Source organism: Toxorhynchites rutilus, chromosome 2 (genome assembly GCF_029784135.1).
Source record: "Toxorhynchites rutilus septentrionalis strain SRP chromosome 2, ASM2978413v1, whole genome shotgun sequence".
Lineage (NCBI taxonomy): Eukaryota > Metazoa > Arthropoda > Insecta > Diptera > Culicidae > Toxorhynchites > Toxorhynchites rutilus.
In genome coordinates this window covers 123,304,241-123,326,634 of record NC_073745.1, presented here as the reverse complement: position 1 = coordinate 123,326,634, position 22,394 = coordinate 123,304,241, and the positions used below count along the sequence as shown (strand labels likewise).

At 38.3% G+C, this 22,394-nt stretch overlaps 1 protein-coding gene and 1 long non-coding RNA gene across 2 annotated transcripts; one reads left to right on the top strand and one right to left on the bottom strand.

Moving 5' to 3' along the window:
- Positions 1–964: 964 nt before the first annotated feature.
- On the bottom strand, positions 965–6,755 carry LOC129770797 (uncharacterized). The gene is made up of 4 exons (XR_008742196.1): positions 6,369–6,755; positions 1,818–2,115; positions 1,648–1,743; positions 965–1,558 (listed from the first exon to the last, which is right to left on the bottom strand). It is a non-coding gene; the product is annotated as an uncharacterized LOC129770797 (long non-coding RNA).
- Positions 5,788–18,511, top strand: LOC129770796 (uncharacterized). The gene is made up of 3 exons (XM_055773886.1): positions 5,788–6,161; positions 6,237–6,356; positions 18,068–18,511. Exons 1-3 carry the CDS (start codon positions 6,028–6,030, stop codon positions 18,462–18,464), a joined length of 651 nt encoding a protein of 216 aa, XP_055629861.1. The 5' UTR covers positions 5,788–6,027; the 3' UTR covers positions 18,465–18,511.
- The last annotated feature ends 3,883 nt before the right edge of the window (positions 18,512–22,394 follow it).

The window sequence follows — 22,394 nt, the reverse complement described above, 5'->3', positions numbered from 1 at the left end:
TTTCGGATCGGGATAAATAAACTCGAACATGATGAGTATGCTCTGAGAAAAACAAACAACGTGCTTTTTTGATAGCGGTTACGTTTGGAATGACAAAAGGAGAAAATAAACAGGAAGTCAATAAAGACAGTTGCCTGAGTGGTACGTAAAGTGGGGGCATATCAGTGCCGTAGATATTGTAGAGTTTGCATACTTAACAGGCCCTTTATCCTCAATCTTTCTCAAGATCACCGGAGCCACCGACTATACTAGACTGAAATTCGAAACAGGGCTGATTGGACCTGAGTTCAATGTGTCTAAGACTAAATACATGCTAGCAGGGGGGCTGATCGTAACAGAATCCCTCTTGGTACTAATGTTGTAATCGACAGGAAAGAGCTTGAGGTGGTTGACGAATTTGTACACCTTTATCTTGTAACCCGATACGCTGGGAAAGCGTGCGAGCCAGTCGCTACCGGGGCTTTTACGTAGATAAGCGGCTGGCTTATGCGCCACTCCTGCGAAGAGGAGACCAGCCGCCGTGTTTGCTGTCGTTGCCCGGCTTTGAGACACCCAACACCTGAGGGCGGGTCTGTCCTTTTGTCGCTAAACCCGGTTTGTTCCGCGACTGTTGGCTGCGCTTTAAAGAGAGACCCGCAACACCGTTTGTCCGCGTTCCGAATCTAAAGCAACAGAAATTCACTCCGGTGGTTCTCAATGAACACCGTTTATACTGGAATTCTCATCACTAGATCTATCTCAATGATGATCGGTCCCACCCACCTTGAAGCTCGCTTCAGAAGAGGAAGCGGGGGTTGAAGCTGTATGCAACAACAGAAACGAGTCTCAACAACCCTGGACTCGTGACCTCACACTGAAAAATCTATTCGGTTTGACGGGTTTTAGGCCACACCGCGAGCCAGTAAATACGCAAAGTTTTCCTTGCCTAACAATCAAAAAGCTACATAAACATTTATTTACAATAATAGTCTTTGAACAAATTAATTATATATTTCCCCCCAACGCTTCATTTTAGATATATTCGAGACAACATAAATTACGAACATTATTTTCCTTAAACATCTATTATAAACATTTTATTTGGTAATTTGGGTTTCGATCGATCGATGGATGGTAATTCGAGTTTCGACCCATCGATTCTCTGAACGGCACGTTTCCTAACTACTCTATCGCCTCATCTCATCCAGGCTTTTCTTTCTGCCGACGGGCTCGCACTCACTGTCGGTAAGAACACTCTTCAAAATCTAGTGTGGCATTTATTAGTTGTGTGGTTCTTCTGTCTCTATTTATTCCCTACATGCATTCCCTACATAGATTTCTACTCACGACCTAGGATTTTACGTGGTTCTGCTTTACCGTCGTTCGCTGCAGACGATGAACGGGACAATGAATCTCGAGTCCGCACACGGACGAGTGATGGCTCCGTGCTGCGTACCCTGTGATGATTTCCTTTCTTGCGCGAGTGCCGTTTTGCGTAAGCGCTCTGCGCGGCCACCAGAATTGACGAGTGTGGCGGCAAAATTCCGGACCTCGTACGTGGGATCAGTAGCGGTACTCCCTAAACGTTAACAGCAGAAACGAAACACCACACAAATGCCACATATATTACAAACTTAGTCATGCCACATGCCACGTGTTTGATCTTACCTCCAATTTAATTTGCTGGTGCACTGGAGAGTATCTATCCTTTTCAGCGTAACAGCGTAATGATACACTTATGCTAATCACGCTAATCTAATCACACTAATGAAAATAACGAAAAAAAAGGAAAAACTTTGAAAAATACTAACTGCGATGCACTAAACTCCGTCTATTACCTTCAATCTTTTACTACGCGGTACACAATTACTAACCGCTTCTGCCTTCTTCCACTGACAAAGTCGGAATGGTCGAGCACACTTTTCGATCCTCAGATCAGCCAGATATTCATTGGAACCGGAACTACGCAATTGTTAACGATGTTAGCAATTCCGTAGTCGTTCCGAAATCCCTTCTGTGCTTGGATTTGTCCCGTATTCAAACATGTCTTTTCATCTCCCGAGCGCAGTTTAAGTCGAGTCGCTGGCCGGTTTTAGGTTTTCAAGAGCAAGAAAACCCGCCGAAAGACTCTTTCCACTTGGGGAAAAAAACAGAAAATGAAAAAATGAGTGGGTTATATCTATGATATAACCGCAAGGTTCACGTGGAACTACCTTAGCTTAGCAATCATTCGTTTGTATTGATTAAATTCTTGATTGAATGAAACAGTTTCCAAATTCAATTGAGTTCAATATATTTGCTCTGTGAGTGAAAAAAATGAACAAATGCCGTGTAAAGTCAATTCATTTATTGTGATTGATTGTTCTTCGTTACAAGTAAATTTAATGACGGACCTTTTACGTTTGGTATGATGACTAGAACAAAATATATGTACGGAAGAACTATCAAACGTTTGATGAACCAGCCTAAGGCTGAAAATCTTTCCAATAAAGACAAAAAAAATTATCAAACGATTATTTTATTTTACATTTCCCTCTGAAGTTTACATCCCAAAAGTGTACATACTTCTCGAGTCTCGAATTTGCTTGAAACTGGGAAGTTCATTCGCTTCTAGTGGCTGCACGATTTTCCCAGGTTCCTAAGTTTAGAAGATCATGTTACGACAGACATATTCCACTCTGCACAAAGGCAAGCGAGGACAAAAGTACTCGCAGTTTGCATTTATTTGCAGAGCCGATTTCCCCAGAAACCTCGGTTTTGAAGTCTGTGTTAGGGAAACACATTTCAATCGGAACAAAAATACCCCCGATTTGTATGAATTCGCAATGCCGATTTCCCCACGCTTCATGGATTTGAAGTCTGTGTTAGGGAAACACATTCCAGTCGGAACAAAAATACCCCCGACTTGCATGAATTTGAAATACCGATTTCTCCAGGCACCTTGGTTTAGAAATCTCTATTAGGGAACACATTTCGGTAGGAACAAAAGCTCCCCCTACTTTCGTGTGTTCTTTTTCTTCTTTTTGGCTTCAAGAGGGTTTAAACTTTTCAGTTCACTCGCCTCTAGGCTCTTTCGTGTGTTTGCAATGCCGATTTCACTGCTTGGTTTTAAAGTCTGTGTTAGGGAACATTTTTCGATGAGAACAAAAGTCCCCCTACTTTCAAGTATTTGCAATGCCGATTTCCCCAAGGCTGCTTGGTTTTGATGGCTGTGTTAGGGAAACCGTAAATCGGGCCAATCAAAACGATGCAGTTAGGGTGTTTAGATAACGCCTAATATTTTACAGTTATTCAATTGTTTATCTAATGAAAAACAACATTTTGTTAGTTGCGATAGATGCGTAGAAATATTCCCTATCAAGTGATGCAAACATCTCTCCTATCCAGTACGAAATGTTCGAGCTATAAGCATTCGAAATCTTTCATTTTTTCCTGCATGTTCTGTGTTTAGGTTTTCATTTTACCCTCCATATATTCCGGTTAGACGTAGTCCCACGTCAAAAAAAAAGTCTACGAGGCATGTGTTGGTGCTCTGCGTCCTGGCTAAATTGAGCCGCCGAGTTACACCTGGCACTCAATATGATTAGCCGCCCTAATCGAAAATGGGAATGGCACTCGCATTGCCATGCATCTCATTCTACACAGAGAAAGGCACTCAGCAGCACACACTGCTGTTGATTCTGAGCTGAAGAAAATAGTACGAGGGGTTCCCCAAAGTAATTTGTGGTACACGCTACAATCTAAACGGAGTATGGAGAAGAAGAATGGACCATGGACCAGACAATCGGATATCCCCGTCCGGGATATCTTAGGTAGCCGTGATCCTGATCTTCTGCTTCATCTATACCTGTTCCTCAGAAACGCCGATGTCAACGTTTAATGATGTTTCCTTCGTTGTGTCCCTGTTTCATATCCCTCCTATCCGATCTATAAACTTTTACTTAGTCGCGGCAATACATACACACACTCTTTACAGATACACGGGCCAAAGGTTGTGCAGTCCACTGATGATTCAACAAGAGCCAAAGGTTGTACCGCTCATGACAACTCTACACGAGCTGATGATTGGGCCGGCTAGTGACCATTCTATCCTGGATTCCTCGAGTCGAGAAGACGCACCACGCTAGAGATGGGGTACATACTAGGGGGGCGTTGCTGATTAATGGTCAGCTGCATCCCAATAGGAAGTATCCCGTGTCGGGCACACGTACAGAGCATTGGAGACAGCAACATCCCAATTAGGAGAACACTTGTAATACTAACCTCGAGCCGACCGCGAGTAATCGGTTACATATTACTAACATAGATAATAAGAAAAACTATCAAAATATTGAACTCCGGCCCCGTCAGGCTAACGCCATATGAGCCTTGATAAAAATATATATTTTGGAAAAAAAAGGACCATGAATTGGCGGAACTCTACTGAACGAGTGTGATGGACGGTACATGTTGCTAGAATGCTGGACAGCAGCCTCGCAAAGATAGTGTTCGCATCGAATTGGCTGAAAACAAGAAGAGGTGCCCGGTATCAGATCTAATATTACATACCTTGAGCACTTCGAATTCAATGTGTTTCCGGGCTGAGGATGGAAATTCTTCCGTACATTACAAATTACCACTCAAATATACAATAACAAAGTTTAATTAAGAAATAAGGTAAGGTAAACAGGTTCTTTTCAAAATATAAGTATCTAGCGCCCTTTGAAATGCAAGTGCACCACGAGTGAGATTCGATGTTTTGGGTTTTGGCACAGACATTTCACATCGAGTGAGACTCAACGTGGCAGGTGAAAGGGTTCAAGGTGCCAAATTAGAAAATATGTCGCATTTTTTAGCATTGATAACCCTTTTTGTTGCGAACAAGATTCGCTTGGTATGCTATACATTACGATCTCAGCGTTTCCATTTATCCCATACGTTTGTACTGTGCTTCTGGAGCAGAGCCGAAAAAAAACGAGCACCTAACGTAATGGAGAGGCACAGTTCTTCAATTTTTATTCTAGTTGTTCTATTAAATGTACAGCTATTGAAGATAGCTTTCAACTACCAAGTTCATTTGTAAACTGAACAAAAAATATTTTTTGCAGAAACCATTCTTGGCGTCATTCATTGAAAAATTTCGAATTTAATACTATATTGAGCGAAGTTACTCTGAGCGTTAGAACCATCTAGGAAGAATAATAAGAAGAATATTCGACTGGTAATTCTGTCTATCCAGAAAAGAATTATTGATCTTGTTAACCACATATCAGTGTTTCAGTCACTTGAAATTCTCCTTGATTTTGAAAATATCTGCGAAAAGTGTAATATTGAATAAAACAAATAACTTTTGTAGAATTAGTAAATTTAATGTTTGTTATGGAACTTAGGAACTAGTTAGAAGCGCATGGTCTCTTCATATTCATTCAACTTTTCATGAAATTGCTCAAACATCGTACCCTATTCAGTGTTTATCTTTAAGCTTTTCTTATCATGCGTCACCTCTGCATTTGCAATTTGTTGCTCATCGAATATAAATTGTGAGTATGCTGATAAGCATAACTGTTTAGATGTCCGAAAAGAAAATTCCCCGTCAGAAGATTAAAGTCTATTATGATCCATTCAGCAATACACGGACTGGAATCCCTGAAATGTTTGGAACATTTAACATTAAACGAATTCCCCTCACATTTTGAATGAGGGCCCCTATATTAAAGGCGCTGATAAAGCAAACCTGATTACTGATACGTATACGATAACGATATACTGAATAGCACTTTAAGTACTGATACTGGCAATTGGAATACTTCTATCTGTTTTCAGTAATTATTGTTGTTTCCATTATTGCCTCGACTGATATCCAGTTGATTTTTCGTTGTGAACCGAAGTGGCTTCAGCTATGAATCAGAGTAATATGTTCTGAGAAAGTGAAGTGTCTCATTTGATTCACAACACTTTCAACTGAATGTTAGTCCAGTTTCCAACGGGGATATTGATGTATGAAGGAAAACGAGTATCGAAGCGTTTTAATTATACCAAAAACATCGAGACAGTGCCAATATCGAAAATATGGAGCTTCAAAACCAAATCTACCTCCTCGTGGCGACATTCGGCGGCATAAGTGCCCTGTTGCTAGTGTTCATAGCCATTTTGACCACGTACGTCGTCGGAATTAGAAAGATGTTGGTCGCCAGAGAATCGAAGTAGAATGAATTATTTCTGTGAACAAATCATGTTACTGATTCTATATTATTGGTTATTTTTCGGCATTTCATCAGCACAAAGTGTGAAAATTATGGTTTTGACCATAATACAGCCGTTCATCATATTTCTGAGGATATGCGATCTAAAAAGTCAGAACCAACTCGCCAACCGTATAGAAATAATATTACTAAACCGTAAGTACATACCACGATAAGAAACTTCGTTTCGTCGAATAATCTTGTCGTGTCCATTCACAGACCCTTCAGAACTGTGTTCATATAAATTATTGGGTGTGTAACTTAATTCGTTCCGTTTTTTGCAAGAAAAACAAATTAATTTGAATAATAAAATGATTCCATACAATATTCAAAGTATTGGCCCTCGCTAGCCACTACTGTTTCCCATGTTTCTGGAAATTTACTGATTCCGTCGTCGTCGTCGTCTCCACTTTTAAATCATCCAAACCACATTCCCTACAAAATCTATCCGATGGTGCAGAGTCATCATAAACTTTCACAAAAATTCGATGTGCTCTAGCTGCTCTTATTTACCAATGTAAACAGAAAATTAAAACTTCAACACAGTAAAACATTTTCAACACAGTAAAAATAAACTTGTGCAAAACTCAAAGACATGCAAACATTAATTGGTTGACAGATGTCACGATTCAGCTAAAATCAGCTGTCGCAGTCGATAATTCATAGCACATTGAATCATTTTGTGGAACGGAACGAATTGAATTGCACACACAATAGGGGTTGTTCACATACCACGTGGACAACTTTAGGGGTTACGAAACTGTCCACGCTTGTCCACAGTGAGGGGGGAGGGGGTAGAGATAATTTCCACGTGGACAAGTAAAATGATTTTTTTTAAATACATTACGTCTGATCTGTAAGTTTCTCGTTTCTAATTGTTACGAGCAATTCAGCAGTTGCTGGTACTGTGTAAAGGGGCTCTGAGAATGCCGGTCGGACATCCATACTTCTCTCCGATTGTTGATCTTCTTCGTTGAAATCTATATTCTATATTGTAATACTAAAAATTCCCGACATTGTTTTCTTAGTTGCAGGCAGTGTTGCCACAATTAAATCTGTACCAGAGGGGTCAAAAATCTTTCTCATCTGTAATTTTTTTTTGTCAAAAATCTGTACCATCAAAAATATTCTTTGTAGAGAAAAAAATAATTTATTAACATGAAAAAATATTCATTTGTTTACTACAAATACTACATTTACATTTGCAAGTCGTTCGTGTGTTTGATGATACTCATACATAGTTTTTTTCTGCCGCCACGATGTTTGCCCAAACTTTTCGATCTCAAAATAGCATTCATCGTATCGTTGCTGAACCGATTTCGAAGCTTGTTTTTGTTCTGATTATATTAAAAAACAAAAATTGCCCGACAGTTGCCGAGGAGTGAGCCATAGTGAGAACGTTACAAACCAGGCTTCGAAGCGCCGAAAATGCGAGCGAACCGTCAATTCTTTTGAGGCATCCAATTTTTGTCCACCAACCCTGCACATGCTCGTTTTCTGAAATTGTGATATCCTTACGGAGTAATTTTATCTTTAAGGTACGGAATTAATTCTCCACATCTTGCATATTCCCATTGTAGAATCCTGGAAACGCTTCTAACACAACGTTAATGCTGGTCAAATTGGAAAAGTTTCTGGGATTCAACATTGAGCGTCGAATCATCAAAATCGAATCTTTTTCTCATTTGTTTGATCAGCTCTACGAAAAAACTGCGACAAATATCTTTTGAAATGGTTTGCCTTTCGCTGTCCATTGTTCTGATCATTTCATCGACTGCTATTCCAACCTAAAATTCTTGCTTTACATATTTAATACATATTAACATATTTCACATATATATAGACATATTTAATAGCATTGGACATTGAAACAACGTAAGATTTTCTGCAGATATTAATGAGAATGATCAAATAAAAATCTTTTATCTCTTCATGTAGCATCGTGAATTTAGGTTTTTTCAGCCTAGAACAAACTATTCAATCTGTTGATCTGGGTCAAACATACGTCGCCCCGTCCGACGCGAACCCTTTCAGACGATCCTTAGATGCTTTTATGATCAGCAGCACCAATCGACACTGCGGCGTAAAATTCGTCATGTACTTCAATGTTGCTTTGTTCAAATGTAAGAAATTTCACGCGTGAAAAGAATCTGTACCAATCTGTACTTTTTGACGAAAATCACTACTCTGTGCAGTACAGAATCCGTACCAAAAATAACAAGAAAATCTGTACCTTTCCAGATAAATCTGTACGCGTGGCAACACTGGTTGCAGGTTTCTATCCAGCTTCTGTTTGCCGTTCTTGTTGCAAATCGACAACAATTTGGAATGAAAAAAGTCACAGGAGGGTTGTGTCTGAGACACGACCGCATAGTTGACGTAGGATTCCGTTAGGCTATCTGTTGATTTTGGATATGTTTTAAGAATTTAACTCTTTGATAATGATTTGGTGGCCCCGAAAAGGGCCGTTTTGTTTGGTTGTTGGGTATTGTTTGTTCACTCCACCAGTGTTTACAACCGAGTGATGATGACAGAAGGATGGTAATTAGTCGTTAGATAGCGCGTATCAGACAGCAGAGGCCGGAATGGAATGGAATGAGATATGATGAAAACCGCCCTCTGTGACCCTAGACGAGATGCCTCCAGTGTTATGTATGGATGAAAATAGAAAAAAAAACTCACAGAAGGGTTGTGTCCGAAACACGACCGCATAGTTGACTTAGGATTCCGTTAGGCAATCTCTTGATTTTGAATATGTTTGAAGAATTACACCGTTAAACACTATGATAATGATTTGGTGGCTCTGAAAAGGGCCGTTTTGTTTGGGTATTGTTTGTTCACTCCACCAGTGTTTACCGAGTGATGATGACAGAAGGATGGTAAATAGTCGTTGGATGGTACGTATCAGATAAATGATACCGAAGTGGAACGAGATATGATGAGAACCGCCCTCTGTGATCCTAGACGAAATGCCTCCTGAGTTATGTATGGATGAAATGAAGAAAAAAAAACTCATCAATATAACATAAGATAACTACCAATACCGAACACAATTATCAATTTTTCTCATCAGTAAAAACATGTTACTTTAATATAGAGAAAACATTTGAAATGTAAAATGTAATTTTCTTTCATAATTTCTACTTTCTGAGTGTTTATTCAACCCAACGCGAATTTTATTTGGACTAACAACAATGATATACTATATGTAGAGCATATGGGAAATCACTTTTTGTAATATTTCTTCACTTTTACAATTTTTCTCGCCGTATACAATTTCATTGGGTAAAAATGAATACAACAAAACAGACAGGTTAAACCAAACGACCCGTTCTCGAGCGAGAACACACGTTGGTTTATATTTATGAAAATTGAAATAAATCGTTTCATATATCAAGTCATTTTTAACACAACTGCTACCGTATGCAATTCTACACTTACACTTGTGTTAAATTTTTCACAATACACGATCGGTCATTGATATGAAATTTCACGAAGCAACCAACATTAAAGTTCATAATTTTTTTTTGCTAGAATTAATCGTATCACTCACCTTACTTGCAATATCAAAATGCCCCCTACTTGCATATATTTGCAATGCCGATTTCCCCCGGGCACCTTGGTTCTGATATTTCTGTTAAGGAATACAATTTCGGTAGGAACATAAGCTTCCCCTTGTTTCATATATTTGAAATGCCGATTTCCCCCAGACAGCTTGGTTTTGATGTCTCTGTTAGGGACCCGCCTCATGTGTCGTCAATTTCGACCAATCAGAAGTGGGTCTTTCCATTAGGATAGGGGTTGAGATTTTTCAATTGTTCGATAGTTAGTTTCATGACATATATTATTTTCTTCAATATAAACAATTGTTCTGCAGTACCGAAATCGATTGACGCAAAAATTTCTTCAATCCATCATGAATTGACTGAGCAATAAGCGTTTGAAATTGGACAATTTTCACGACGTGGTCGATTTTAGATTTTCAATTTGTATCCCAATATGTTCCCGAAAGACGTAATCCTACGTCAAAAACTCATCAATGTTATAGAAGATAATTATGAATACCGAATAAAATTATCAATTTTTATCATCAGTAAAAACATGTTACTTTAATATAGAGAAAACATATTTGAAATGGGAAAGGTAATTTTATTTTAAAACATTTAGTTCCTGAGTGTTTATTCAACCCAATGCGAATTTTAATTGGACTAACAACACCTAATACTATATGTAGAGCATATGGGAAATCACTTTTTCGAATATTTCTTAATTTTTCCAACTTTTCTCGCCGTATGAACTTTCCTTGGGTGAAAATGAACAATACAAACAGACAGCTTGAACCGAACGACCAGCTCTCAAGCGGAAACACACCTTGGTTTTTATTTATGAAAATTGAAATAAACCGTTTCATATATTAAGTCATTTTTAACACAACTGCTACCATATACAATTTTACACTTACACTTGTGCTAAATTTTTCACAATACACGATCAGTCATTGATATGAAATTTCACGAAGCAACCAACATTAAAGTTCCAAATTTAAATTTAATTTGCTAGAATTAATCGTATCACTCACCTTACTTGCAATATAAAAATGCCCCTGACTTGCATATATTTGTAATGCCGATTTCCCCCGAGCACCTTGGTTTTGATGTCTTTGTTAGGGAACACACTTCGGTGGGAACAAAAGTTCCCCCTAATTTCATGTATTTGCAATGTCGATTTCCCCCAGGCAGCTTGGTTTTGATGTCTCTGTTAGGGAACCGCCGCATGTGTCGTCAATTTTGACCACTCAGAAGTTGGTATTTCCGTTGGGATAGGGGTTAAGATTTTTTAATTTTTCGATGGTTAGTTTTATGACATATATAATTTTATTCAATATAAAAAATGGTTATGGAGTTCCGAAATCGATTGACGCAAAAATTTCATCAATTCATCATGAAATGACTGAGCAATAAGCGTTTGAAATTGGACAATTTTCACGATGTGCTCGATTTTCGATTTTAAATTTGTACCCCAATATGTTCCCGAAAGACGTAATCATACGTCAAAATCTTGGGATTTTTACAGAAAAAAAATTTGACAGAAACTATTAGCTACTCTCAGAGCCGGTCTTTTCTCGAAGAAAGTTATGCTCTGTGTCTGGTGGGATTGGAAAGGAATTGAGGCCAGGGATCTGTTCAATATTAATCAATATGATGGGTCGTGTTAGACCAGAGTAAAGTAAGGCCTCTTATCGCTTCGACATTCCGGCAAACAATTTTGGAGTTTGGCTGGAATGCGCTATTCCACTCACCGTGGTAACCGGATATAGAACCTTCCGATTATGATTTATACAGACCACTGCCCAATTTTAAGGGGGGACCCCGGTCTGGAAGATCGAAAAAATCAAATTTTTTTATTTGCATTTTTGGGAAGTACTTGCACATGGATTTAGCGATATTTGATTTCGTTGGAAAGTAACATCCAAAAGTATTAAGCCACTTCAATGGATATAGTATCGCCATTTTCTCGAAACCATGTTTTTTCAACTGGTGGTATTGATATGTCAGGATCTTCTCGGCCGATTTGGCTAAAAAATTTTATCAGCTTGTAAGTATGAATTATCTAAAGCGTTACATAACCGTTTTTGATATATTATTTCTTCGATTTTTTATGGGCTTCTAAACAGATTTAAAAAAAAAGAATTATTTGTAACAATTTGCCGCCATTTTGGAAATTTTTCCAAATCCTTATGTAACGTTTTAGGTATTTTCCTAATGTTTCAAAATATTCATTGTAATTCGTTCTGCGACACCCCGGATAGTAGAAAAACACAATGATAGTTTTTCGACGAAGGATTGTGAAGCTAACCGGTAGAAAATGTATATTTAAGTTTTTCCTTAAAACCGGCGCAAGCTTTCCGACCAGGCAAAATTTTTCCAAGAAATTACACAGGAAAATCATTGGTACACTACCCAGCCTAGTTTAGTGTTCTGTAGAGGCAGGCTGTGTTGCCACACGTACAGATTTATCTGAAAAGGTACAGATTTTTTCCGTGTGGGAAATTTCTCACTATTTTGAGATCAAAACATTTGATTAAACATCGCGACGGCAACTCGAAAATTTTAATAAATGGTACAATGCAATTTAGATTCAGAAAAACTATTTATAAAGCATCCACAAAAACACGAATGACTTGCAAATGTAAATTTAGTGTTTGTAGTAGATAAATGACTATTGTTTTCATGCTAATAAAATAGACCTCTTTACAACGAATATTTTCGATGGTACGGATTTTTGGAATAAAAAGTACAGATGAGAAAGATTTTTAACCCCTCTGATAAGATTTAAATGTGGCAACACTGGAGGCAGCGTGTAATATTGTTGCTAAGACGATACCAAATAGCATATACCAATTCCAAACTTATTTCAATGGAATGATGAATCTGCGGATCAGCTAAGTGAATGGGCTCTGAAATTGGCCACTGATTGATGACTTTGAGTTTGAGCGATAACTTGGGTGTTGGACGATCCAAAATTACATTATACGAAACGTTTTCATAATTTGAACATCTTGATGACAATATTACTATTACAACCATATTATCCTGACTTCTCGAGCCAGCAATTCTGTTGGAGAATTGAATTCCTTGCAGATAATATGCGAAATGCAGCTTGTTTGAAAGTTGCAATGTAGAACGGCTGGACAAACATGTGGGCGAAGTTATCGAATACACTTACTATACTACATTTTGATTATCAACTAGCGTGAGTTAAAAAAAAGTGTGCTTTGCGATCTTGGAACGCTGGTAAAACGGGAGCTTCAAGCAAATGAGTGTGGAGCAATTCCCTGCAGAACATTCCGTAAATTCATAACGAAATGACTGAACAACTTTGAGATGCAGGATTGCCAGAAACAGTTATAGCATTTTTTTTACACACGAAAGCTAGCCGAAGACAACATAAATAAATGGAATAAATGGAATTCAGAAGAAACTAAAGAGCGATACCAAAAATTTCCCGGATAATGTTGTAAGTTAAAGAATAAAGAACAAATTTCTACTATACTAAAGTGACCAGATGGTCAGAGGTCTAACGCGGGACACAAAAAACAAAACGTTATGTATATATGTTATGTGAACATAAACCATAGTTTAGCGAGTCTAAACTGATCTGTGTTATTTCTTTCCAAGTATCGGCACTCGATTATGATTTTTCGGTGGTTTAGATTTTGCTTACGCCTGAAAATCACTCACTCAATCAGAGCATTTAAGCCTGGCGAGCACGATTCAAATTCTGCAATTTTCTTCAAATTACCGAATGGAATGCTCGTACTTTACGTTCCCCAGGTAAGCGATGACGTCGTATATATCAAGTTCTCGAAGAAGGTCCTTCTCTGACAGACGTGAAGAGAATGTCCAAGCCGTTCTTCTTTCGAGTCATATGGTGAACGGGGAGATATACAGTACGAAGTGTTTGCCGGAAATTGCGAAGATGATGTGGTCTTTATGCTGAACCTGGGATTCCCCAGCTGCGACCTATAGAAAACTTTTGGGCGAATGGCCAAAATGGAGAGGCAGTCGACCACCAAAGCCACGAAAAGGTAAAAGAACACGCCGAGATGAGATGTTCATCGGTCATGGTTGAGGTTCAGGCCAACTTCCGTAAGACCGCCCAGCGCTTCACTTGCGATACTTCATCAAACAACCCTGCCTCTTCCAGTCGAGTATACACTAGTTCTTCGGAATTATTTAAAACGTTAAGCCCTGACCGAGCTAGGGGACCAAAGATGAACTTGTCGTCTGACTCACGTTGGTCCCTGCGGATCAGTAGGGGGCTTTTATTAAAATCATTTTCCAATTTTGTTGCTGTCGCTTCCAGTTGACACTCTCTAAACAAAAAGCCCACTGTCAGTGCGATGAAACCAGCTCAACGTATTAATCTTTGTGGATGCATTAGAAGCGCTCTTGAACAGTCTGCCAAATAAAAGTTTTCTTTGAGGTTCATCCATTTAAGAAAACAACATAATCAAGTTGTAATATTGAAATATAGATAGATCGCAGGACATTTTCGTTTCTTTTGCCGAATGCGGGACGTTTCGCGGGACGTAATCTTACGCGGGACATTTTGTTGAAATGCGGGACTGTTCCGCGTAACGCGGGACGTCTGGTCAGTTTATACTATACCGTTGTGTACCAATGACATAACGCTAAAAAAATGCGGATCTTGGACCTCCTCTCTCCCTAACGTAACGCAAGACATCCCCACTAAACATACTTCATTTTCTGAACATTATCATATCTTTATTCATTGAACATCATCATATCTTGTTCGAAGATATTCAAATTCAACATACAACAAATATCTTAAAATAATCCTGCGTCAACTACTTAGTTCGGTAACAAATTTTCTTGTTTTTTTTTAAACACAGGAATAGAAATGAAACAAAATTCAAACGCAATTAAATTATGTTCTTGAATTTTTTACAAAACAAAATTAGAAATGTCCACGCTTGTCCACGGAGGGGGAGGGGGGTGTCTGAAATCGTGCTTTTTCTGTCCACGTGGTATGTGGACAGCCCCATAGTAGTCGTTACCGTTCACCAGTGATAGTTTCAGACGGTAGAGTTTTCTTTGGAAAAAATAATACAATAAATCTTCCCGCTTGTTTCCGGTACAAAATTCAATATTTTCAATGCGAATAAAAGTTAGTTGTTTACACTCATCAAACGAACTGTACTACGTTCTGAAGCTAGAGTACACACCTTTCAAACAAATGTCTTGTCAACCTGAACATAGCACCAACAGTACGGCATTCGCCATATATGATGAATCCGTAAAGTCATACTAGTATATTTAATGCATTTCATATACTAAAGTGTGGGTCTCTCTGAGTAAGAAATGACCCCAGAACTTGTCGACATTAAACATAAAATGTAACATAACTATAATATGTGACAATGAAAAATTATTTATAATATAAAGGCTAATCTTTTCCAGGAAGAGAGAATAAAGTGAATAGAATGATTGGATAAATCACGGCGAACTTCGCGTTGTGCACGGTACATATTTAGAACTAAAGTTGTAAATTAAGGTTTGCATTAAAGAAATGGACAAATTTTACCAATCTTTCATGCCTTCACCTTAACACCTGGTGATGACTTGTAACTTGCGCACTGTCATTCATAGTTACAAACAAAATTTGCCAGTTAAACTGCGGAATTTAATGAACGTAAAAACGTTAAGCAACTCCATGGTTTGTGCGTACTGGAAGTTCCATCCCCTTGCGAAGAAAGTGGACATCGTCAAGTACTTTGAGTCCGCCGGACACGCCCGTTCCGGTATCTATAACTTTCTGGCGAACTATGAGACCATTGAACGGGAGCCTGGTTTCGGGCCTCCGACGGTGCTACGCGATAACTGATAACTGCAGCTGAAATCAGAAGACAGAGTTAAAGGTGACTACATCGCTCCGAGTTTTGGGCTGAGAGGTCAGAGCAATTGACCAGACAGTGAAAAAATACCCAGCGGAGATGGACCTCATCATGCAGAAACATAAGTCAAGACCGGCCGTGTCGGAACAGCAAAGTGTGACTTAGATACAAAGGTTGAAAGTGACGGAGAATGAACTTTTCCCGGCGGAGCGCGGCTTTAACGCTGGATGGCAACGGTAGAAAGGGAATCAGCTTCTTTACGTCTACCGCCAAGGAGGTAAGTTCCGACTTGAAGTGCACCTTCCACGCCAAGTTTCCAAGTTCTGTGGCTAACCATTAGTGAAAAAAAGATGTGAGCTACTCTTCTTTCGTTCGGAACTTACGGTGAACGAGGAAATTTACAGCACAAAGTGCCTACCGGAAGTTGCCTCCTCCATCCAAAAATATCATCCGAACGAGGATGTGGTGTTTTCGCCGGAACTGGCCTTTATCCATTGTATGAAAATGGTCGTTGAAGGAGATGAACCGCTTGAAGATAGATATTGTTTCGAAGTTCAGCTTCCGGCCCCCAGCCACGTCCCATCGAGAATTTCTTGCCAAACCTGGAACGGAGGGTCTACTCCAACAATTTTCTCGAGAAAACGGAATTAATAAATAAAGCTAGGATAAAACTGAAATCGCGTAATTTTGAGCAAACAGCGTATAAAAATCGCATAATTTTTAGAGAATGGCGTAAAATAAAATCACGGAAAGAATGGCGTAAAAAATACAAGATATCGTTCTCGTATGGAGCCCAGCTTTTATACAGCTTTATTATAGCTTTGGTGGTCTTGATAGCCACAATATCGAACATTTAACAACGGAACTAAAAATAAAAATTTTGATAAATTTTGAAAATACTTTTCGCGGATCGTTTAGTTGTTGTTCAAGTTTCGCGTTCGTTTGATTTCTTCTATGAATCGTTGTGATTGGTGTTTCATTAGGATATGATAACGGAGGTACAGGTAAATTAAATCTGATTCCGAAGTTTGTGTTTGGAGAAAACTTGAAATATTGAGTTTTCTCTTTTTTGTGCGGAGGAGTGCAATAGCGCTCATCCTATTATATTCCGAAACGGCGGGGAGCATAGTACGAGGGTCACTATTTATATTTCGGGAATTGGCAACACTGATGTCATGTGAGTCCATCTGACGGTTCCATCGTAAAGTTTGACATTTTTGACGATATACGTACTCAGAGCATTTTGTCATACGGACGCGATTTGTTTATTTTATATTTAGTTGAAAGTTTGGTCTCGGCAAAAAATGGAACTGAATCGTGAACATTTTCGTGCGATGATTTTCTACGACTTTCGACGTGGATTATCACAACAAGAGTGCGTCAATTAACTTAATTAGACTTTTGGCGATGAAGCTCCATCAAAAACCACTGTGTATCGCTGGTATAGTGATTTCAATCGTGGTCGTAGTTCGCTGTCCGACGAGTTTCGTGAAGGTCGTCCAAAATCGACTGTAGTGCCAGAAAACATCGATGCTGTGCACGAAATGATTAAGCAAGATCGTCATGTAACCTATTGTGAGATTAAGGCATCCCTAAGCATTAGTTCCACCAGCATATATGCGATTTTACATGAACACTTAGTTGTGCGAAAATTATGTTCACGTTGGATCCCACATAATTTGACAATCGCTCAAAAAAAAAGGCTCGTGTCGATTGGAATAAATGCTTTGAAAATTGGTTTAAGCGCATGCAAAAGTGTATCGATCATCGTGGCGAGTACTTTGAAAAACAATAAAAATATATTCGCAGCTTAACTATTTGTTTTTATTCCTATTCCCGAAATATAAATAGTGACCCTCGTATTTCATCTTTCGGGAACATGTTGGGGGTACAAATTGCAAAATCTAGATTCTATCGCATTTTGCTCATCCATTCTTCGACGATTTTTGTACCCATATATATCAATAAAAAAAATTCCCAAAACTAATCCGCAATTTTGTTATATGCTAATTTCAAAATTTGCTTCACACTCAAATGGTTAAACTAAATCCTTCATTTTTTTTAATTTCAAACTATTTTATCTTCTTACAAACTAACAAACATCCTTTTGATTTTGATTATCCGTTTGCAACAAATTGAGTTATTAAAGTATGAAATATTTCATCGAAACGTGATGTTGCCTAAACTGGTTTCTTTTTAGAAAGACATTCATCAAAACAAAACATGGTTTCCGAAACAAATGCCATTGAATATTTTGACCATCGTATCGACGTTTGTGGTGGATCGAGCATAGTGGACGTTGGTCACATGGGTATTTTTTCATTCTTGCATGTAGTCGATAAATTATCCAAATTGAACTTGATTATACTCGTAGCTTTGATACGTGCTTCCTTTCTTGCAATTGAATTGAAAGACCCTGTAACCTGCTATTATATTTCCGATATTCTAGACGGAACGAAGATATAAACAGCCGTAACAACGACCGGCGTAAAGAAAAACGTCCCGAGGATAATCGCAAACGACAATGTTCCGAGAGTGGCGACACATCTGGGCGGGATTTCGACAGTGCGTTCGACAATGAAATCAACAATATGTTCGATATCGACGATGAAGGCGATCAGGACAGCGTCATAAGCGACAGGAATGCTCGCTACAATCAGAAGCGGAACCATCCGATAGAACCGTCGGGAGGTCGTTCCTCCAATCACAATAGCAATGCAACTGCGTATGGAAATAATCGCCCCCAAACTGCTCGACCCCCGGGAGATGGGTATCGAAACACGGCGTACGTGGGAAATCCTCACGAAAGGAAAACTTACTTCAATGGAAGAGGTATGAACTATTAAATCAACAGTTATATTATATTTAATAAATTATCTAGTTATACATTTATAACAATGTTCCGATAAATTCGTCGTTCTTATATTACAATTGATGACATTATATTATGGATTAAATAGAATAAATAAAGTAATCATACATGATCAAAATCATACTCTGAAGCGGCCTCGAACTATTGGGGTACCTCGTGAATAGCCGTTTTGTGATTTCAAGTTTAATTTCGATCGACCTAACTCATTAAACACTATTTTTCCTGGGCCGAACGTAGGTGTTCGTATCAATGAGTTACGAATCATGGTCGGACTCGGGAAACGCTCCCTATTGATTGTGGGCGGAACTTGTGGTCTCCCCTCATATGTCGTCTCCTCACTTAATATAATAGGATAAGCATTTTCGTCGATTTCATATAGTTGGATGGGGCTCCTCATCATCATTGGTTGATTTCCATACGGCGTCTTCAAAAATGGCAGATGATTGTTGAAAGGTGGTACGTCGCGTGGAATGTTTAAGTAAGGATAGTGATTTGTCTCAGGGGACATCACATTGAACGCAGAGAAATGATCCATGACCGGTTTACGATTGTGCATCATAAATGAATATTTCATTTCAGGCATTCGGGAATATTTTTCACTATCAACTGCCATTGGTGATTTGAAAATCTCTGGTTCATCCTTGAGTATGGGTGGTGGAAGCATAGTATGGAGTGGCGACATGAAATCATCTCGCTTGAACAATCCTGTGGTAGAGTACGAGGATTCTACGGGTAAGCTGTCGGTGTGACGCAACTCAACATCTTGATCGACAGAATTTGAATCCATAACATTTATATGAAACCGTTCATCTTTGTTTAAGAAATCTTCTCCAATTTTACTAGACAATCTACCTAAACTACGCGAATCAACATAATTATTATTCGTTTGACCGTCGGATAACCCGTTTCCTGATGGTGGAACGGATTGCATCACCCGCCAACCTCCTTCTGTGTCCATGCTTTCTGAGGGTATAAATTTTTGTTCTGAAAACAAAATTTTAATAAATAACCGATTCACTCATAAGTGCACTGAATTCTCTTACTTTGCTTCGGGATATCACTCACTGCACATGTTACGGCCAACATCAGCGTTAATATCAGTTTTTCCATTATGGATATTTAAAAGGCGAGTGTTTGCACTTCAGTTTTCACAAATAACTCTGACAATCAAATGAACGCCATTCATGATTCAATCCATTTTATAAAGCAGCATTTCTCTTTGCACTAAGCATTTTCAGGCTTGATAGGGCAAAGAAGAAATTGCGGGAAAGCATAATAACAGGTATGTGACTATGTTAGTTATGATTAAATGTTTCATATTGAGTGCAAGATGACCTTGGCATTGAAGCGAATCAGACTACTGGGGATATAATTTTCACTCGTACATACGGCTCTGCTTCGAACGAACAAGATAATGTGTTTCTTTTCGTCAGTTATCGTACTATCAAAGTTTCATATGTACAGATGAACAAAAAATATTGATTTCTTTGTCATTGTTTTCAGCAACATAGTGTAACAACAATTTAAATTTTCTTCTGCCATGAGTTCTATTTATGGTTTTTTCGTGGGCTTTGGCACAAATCTGGAAGTTTTTGAGTACATCATTTTGATTTTTTTAAAATTTGATTTTTTTAGGGTTTTAGGTAGCTTTTTTTCTAGAAGCAAGATATCAAAAGACTACACTGCGTTTTACAACTATAGAACCACTCATTTTTTCGGAGTTTCCAGAGATGTGTAAGAAGACGGTTGAATTGAAATATATAGTGCAGGATATAATAACTATCTTCATTTAAAAGACTGGCCATTTGAACTTTATTGTTGTGTTCAGGCGCGAAACAATTAAAAAACTAAAATTCCAGTGTTTCATAACTATAGAACCAGATGGAAAAACACTCACTCCTTTACAAAATTAACGTCAATTTCACATGAATTACAATAAGTTTCGTAGGTCATATTTAGTTCTCAATTAGATCAAATAACCCATTCGGGGTGGTTTTGACCAAGTTGCGCCCCATGTTGTAGTGTGTATCTCGTTCTACGCAGAGGATACTGCTCGTTTAAGCTCTTCAAATCACTCATACTGCTTGTAAGCTGCATCTACTATTCGTACGATCACTCCCCATAAGATCTTGATAGGGATTTGATTTGGTAACCAAGAAGACCAATCCAGACTTTGAAGCCCCTATTCATTAATCCATGTCACGACTTTCCGGACTCTATGAATTGATGCCAAATTACCAAATTATCACATTGTTTTTTATGTAAAAACAGCAGTAAATGATTCGGAAGTACTTCGTTGCACTTTTGACTGTTCATTCGTGTTGAATTGTGCCTAAAACAGTGCTCTTTTCGAATTCATCTCAGCGTGATTTCCATAATTCTTTTCAGATACCTTCAGAAACCTTCAGAAAATTGGTGAGCAGAGGCGGCGGATAGCGATGACCACATTGCGACATTTTATTTTGAACCAAACACTAATGAAAAATAACTAAAAGAAGCCATTGCTGCACCGTGTAATTTTTTTTCGAATTTGAATTTTACTTTTACTTTTACACAGCAAATTGTCAAACATTTACATATCTACACGGTTCGCGTAGAACAATTAAAGAGTTGAACAGTAAACAGTATGCTAAATTGCTTGGACACGGTAACACAGGATTTAATTTTTTGGATCTTTTATCGAGAGGAGTATTTTTGTCGGATTGCGATCCTTTTTTTAAGGAGAAATATCCTCCGTGGTTAATTGAAAACCCCATGCCTAAAACATTGGTTGATGGCCCTTCAAACATTTATTGTCGATGCATTTTCCATTGATTTTTCTGTTCTTAGGTGTTCTTAAAAGTCTAGTTGATCCGAACTAAATACAGGAGGTTAAATTTCCTAAAGCCTATAAAAAATTTCTACGATACTGTGTTTGACGTTGAAAAATAGAAGGCTAGCCTAGGAGAAACACTACAGTATAAGTGGGATTTCTTGAAGCACATTCCTGAATAAACAGAGGTTGAAAGTAACATTCGTAAAAAAACCTCCAACTGAGATAGATAAAAACATATTGTATTAGTGGGCAATGATCAGAGGAATTATAAATAATGAGATAAAAAGTAAGAAACAAAGAATCTATGCTTGCTACTACTTAGAACCAATGTAACAGTGGCCTCATATTCTATTAAGTATGGTTCATAATTTTTCGACAACTTTCAAACAACGTCAGGATCAAATGAAGGAGCTCAGGTTTTGTTGAGAAAGTAAAATATAAAAGCCGTATTCATAGGGTTGACAGACCACTTCTTGAACTTATAAAGACAAAACACTTTTACTGAGAATTCATAGTTTGTGATTTTTTAGAGCTGTTGAATTTGTTCACTCGTTTTTCGCAGTTTCAACTTATCGCTGAGATATGTCTCCGAGCCACATAGGTGTGATGGTAAAAAGGTTGTCGTAGACTTGGTGGAGTACTCATTATAATGCTGTAAAACCAATTTATGCGAGCTACGTAGGGATGATCACGACCATTGATGTTTTGGGCGATCTGTTCTAGTAATTCTAGTGTGATGTTCTTGTCGAGAAGACAGTGCAAAAAGATTTATTAAAATTCTTTTGTTAGCCTTCTTGACTCAGGCTAACAAAGGAGGAGAAAAATAGGGAGGAAATATTAGAGCGCACTGATCGTGTTCATCGGGTCTTCTCGACCGGTCAGAATTGCAAAAAGAAGTACCCAAATTTGTTGAAGCAATTCAAGCTCGATGTATGTTACCAGCATCTAACAGCGATCTGAAAACTTCGATTCCCAAACTTTCTATGATGAAATGTATTAAAACGAGTAATTGCTAGAGATGCCAAAATCCCGTGAATATTTGAATTCCGCCTAAAATCACCCGAACGATGTTAATCATTAGACTGCATT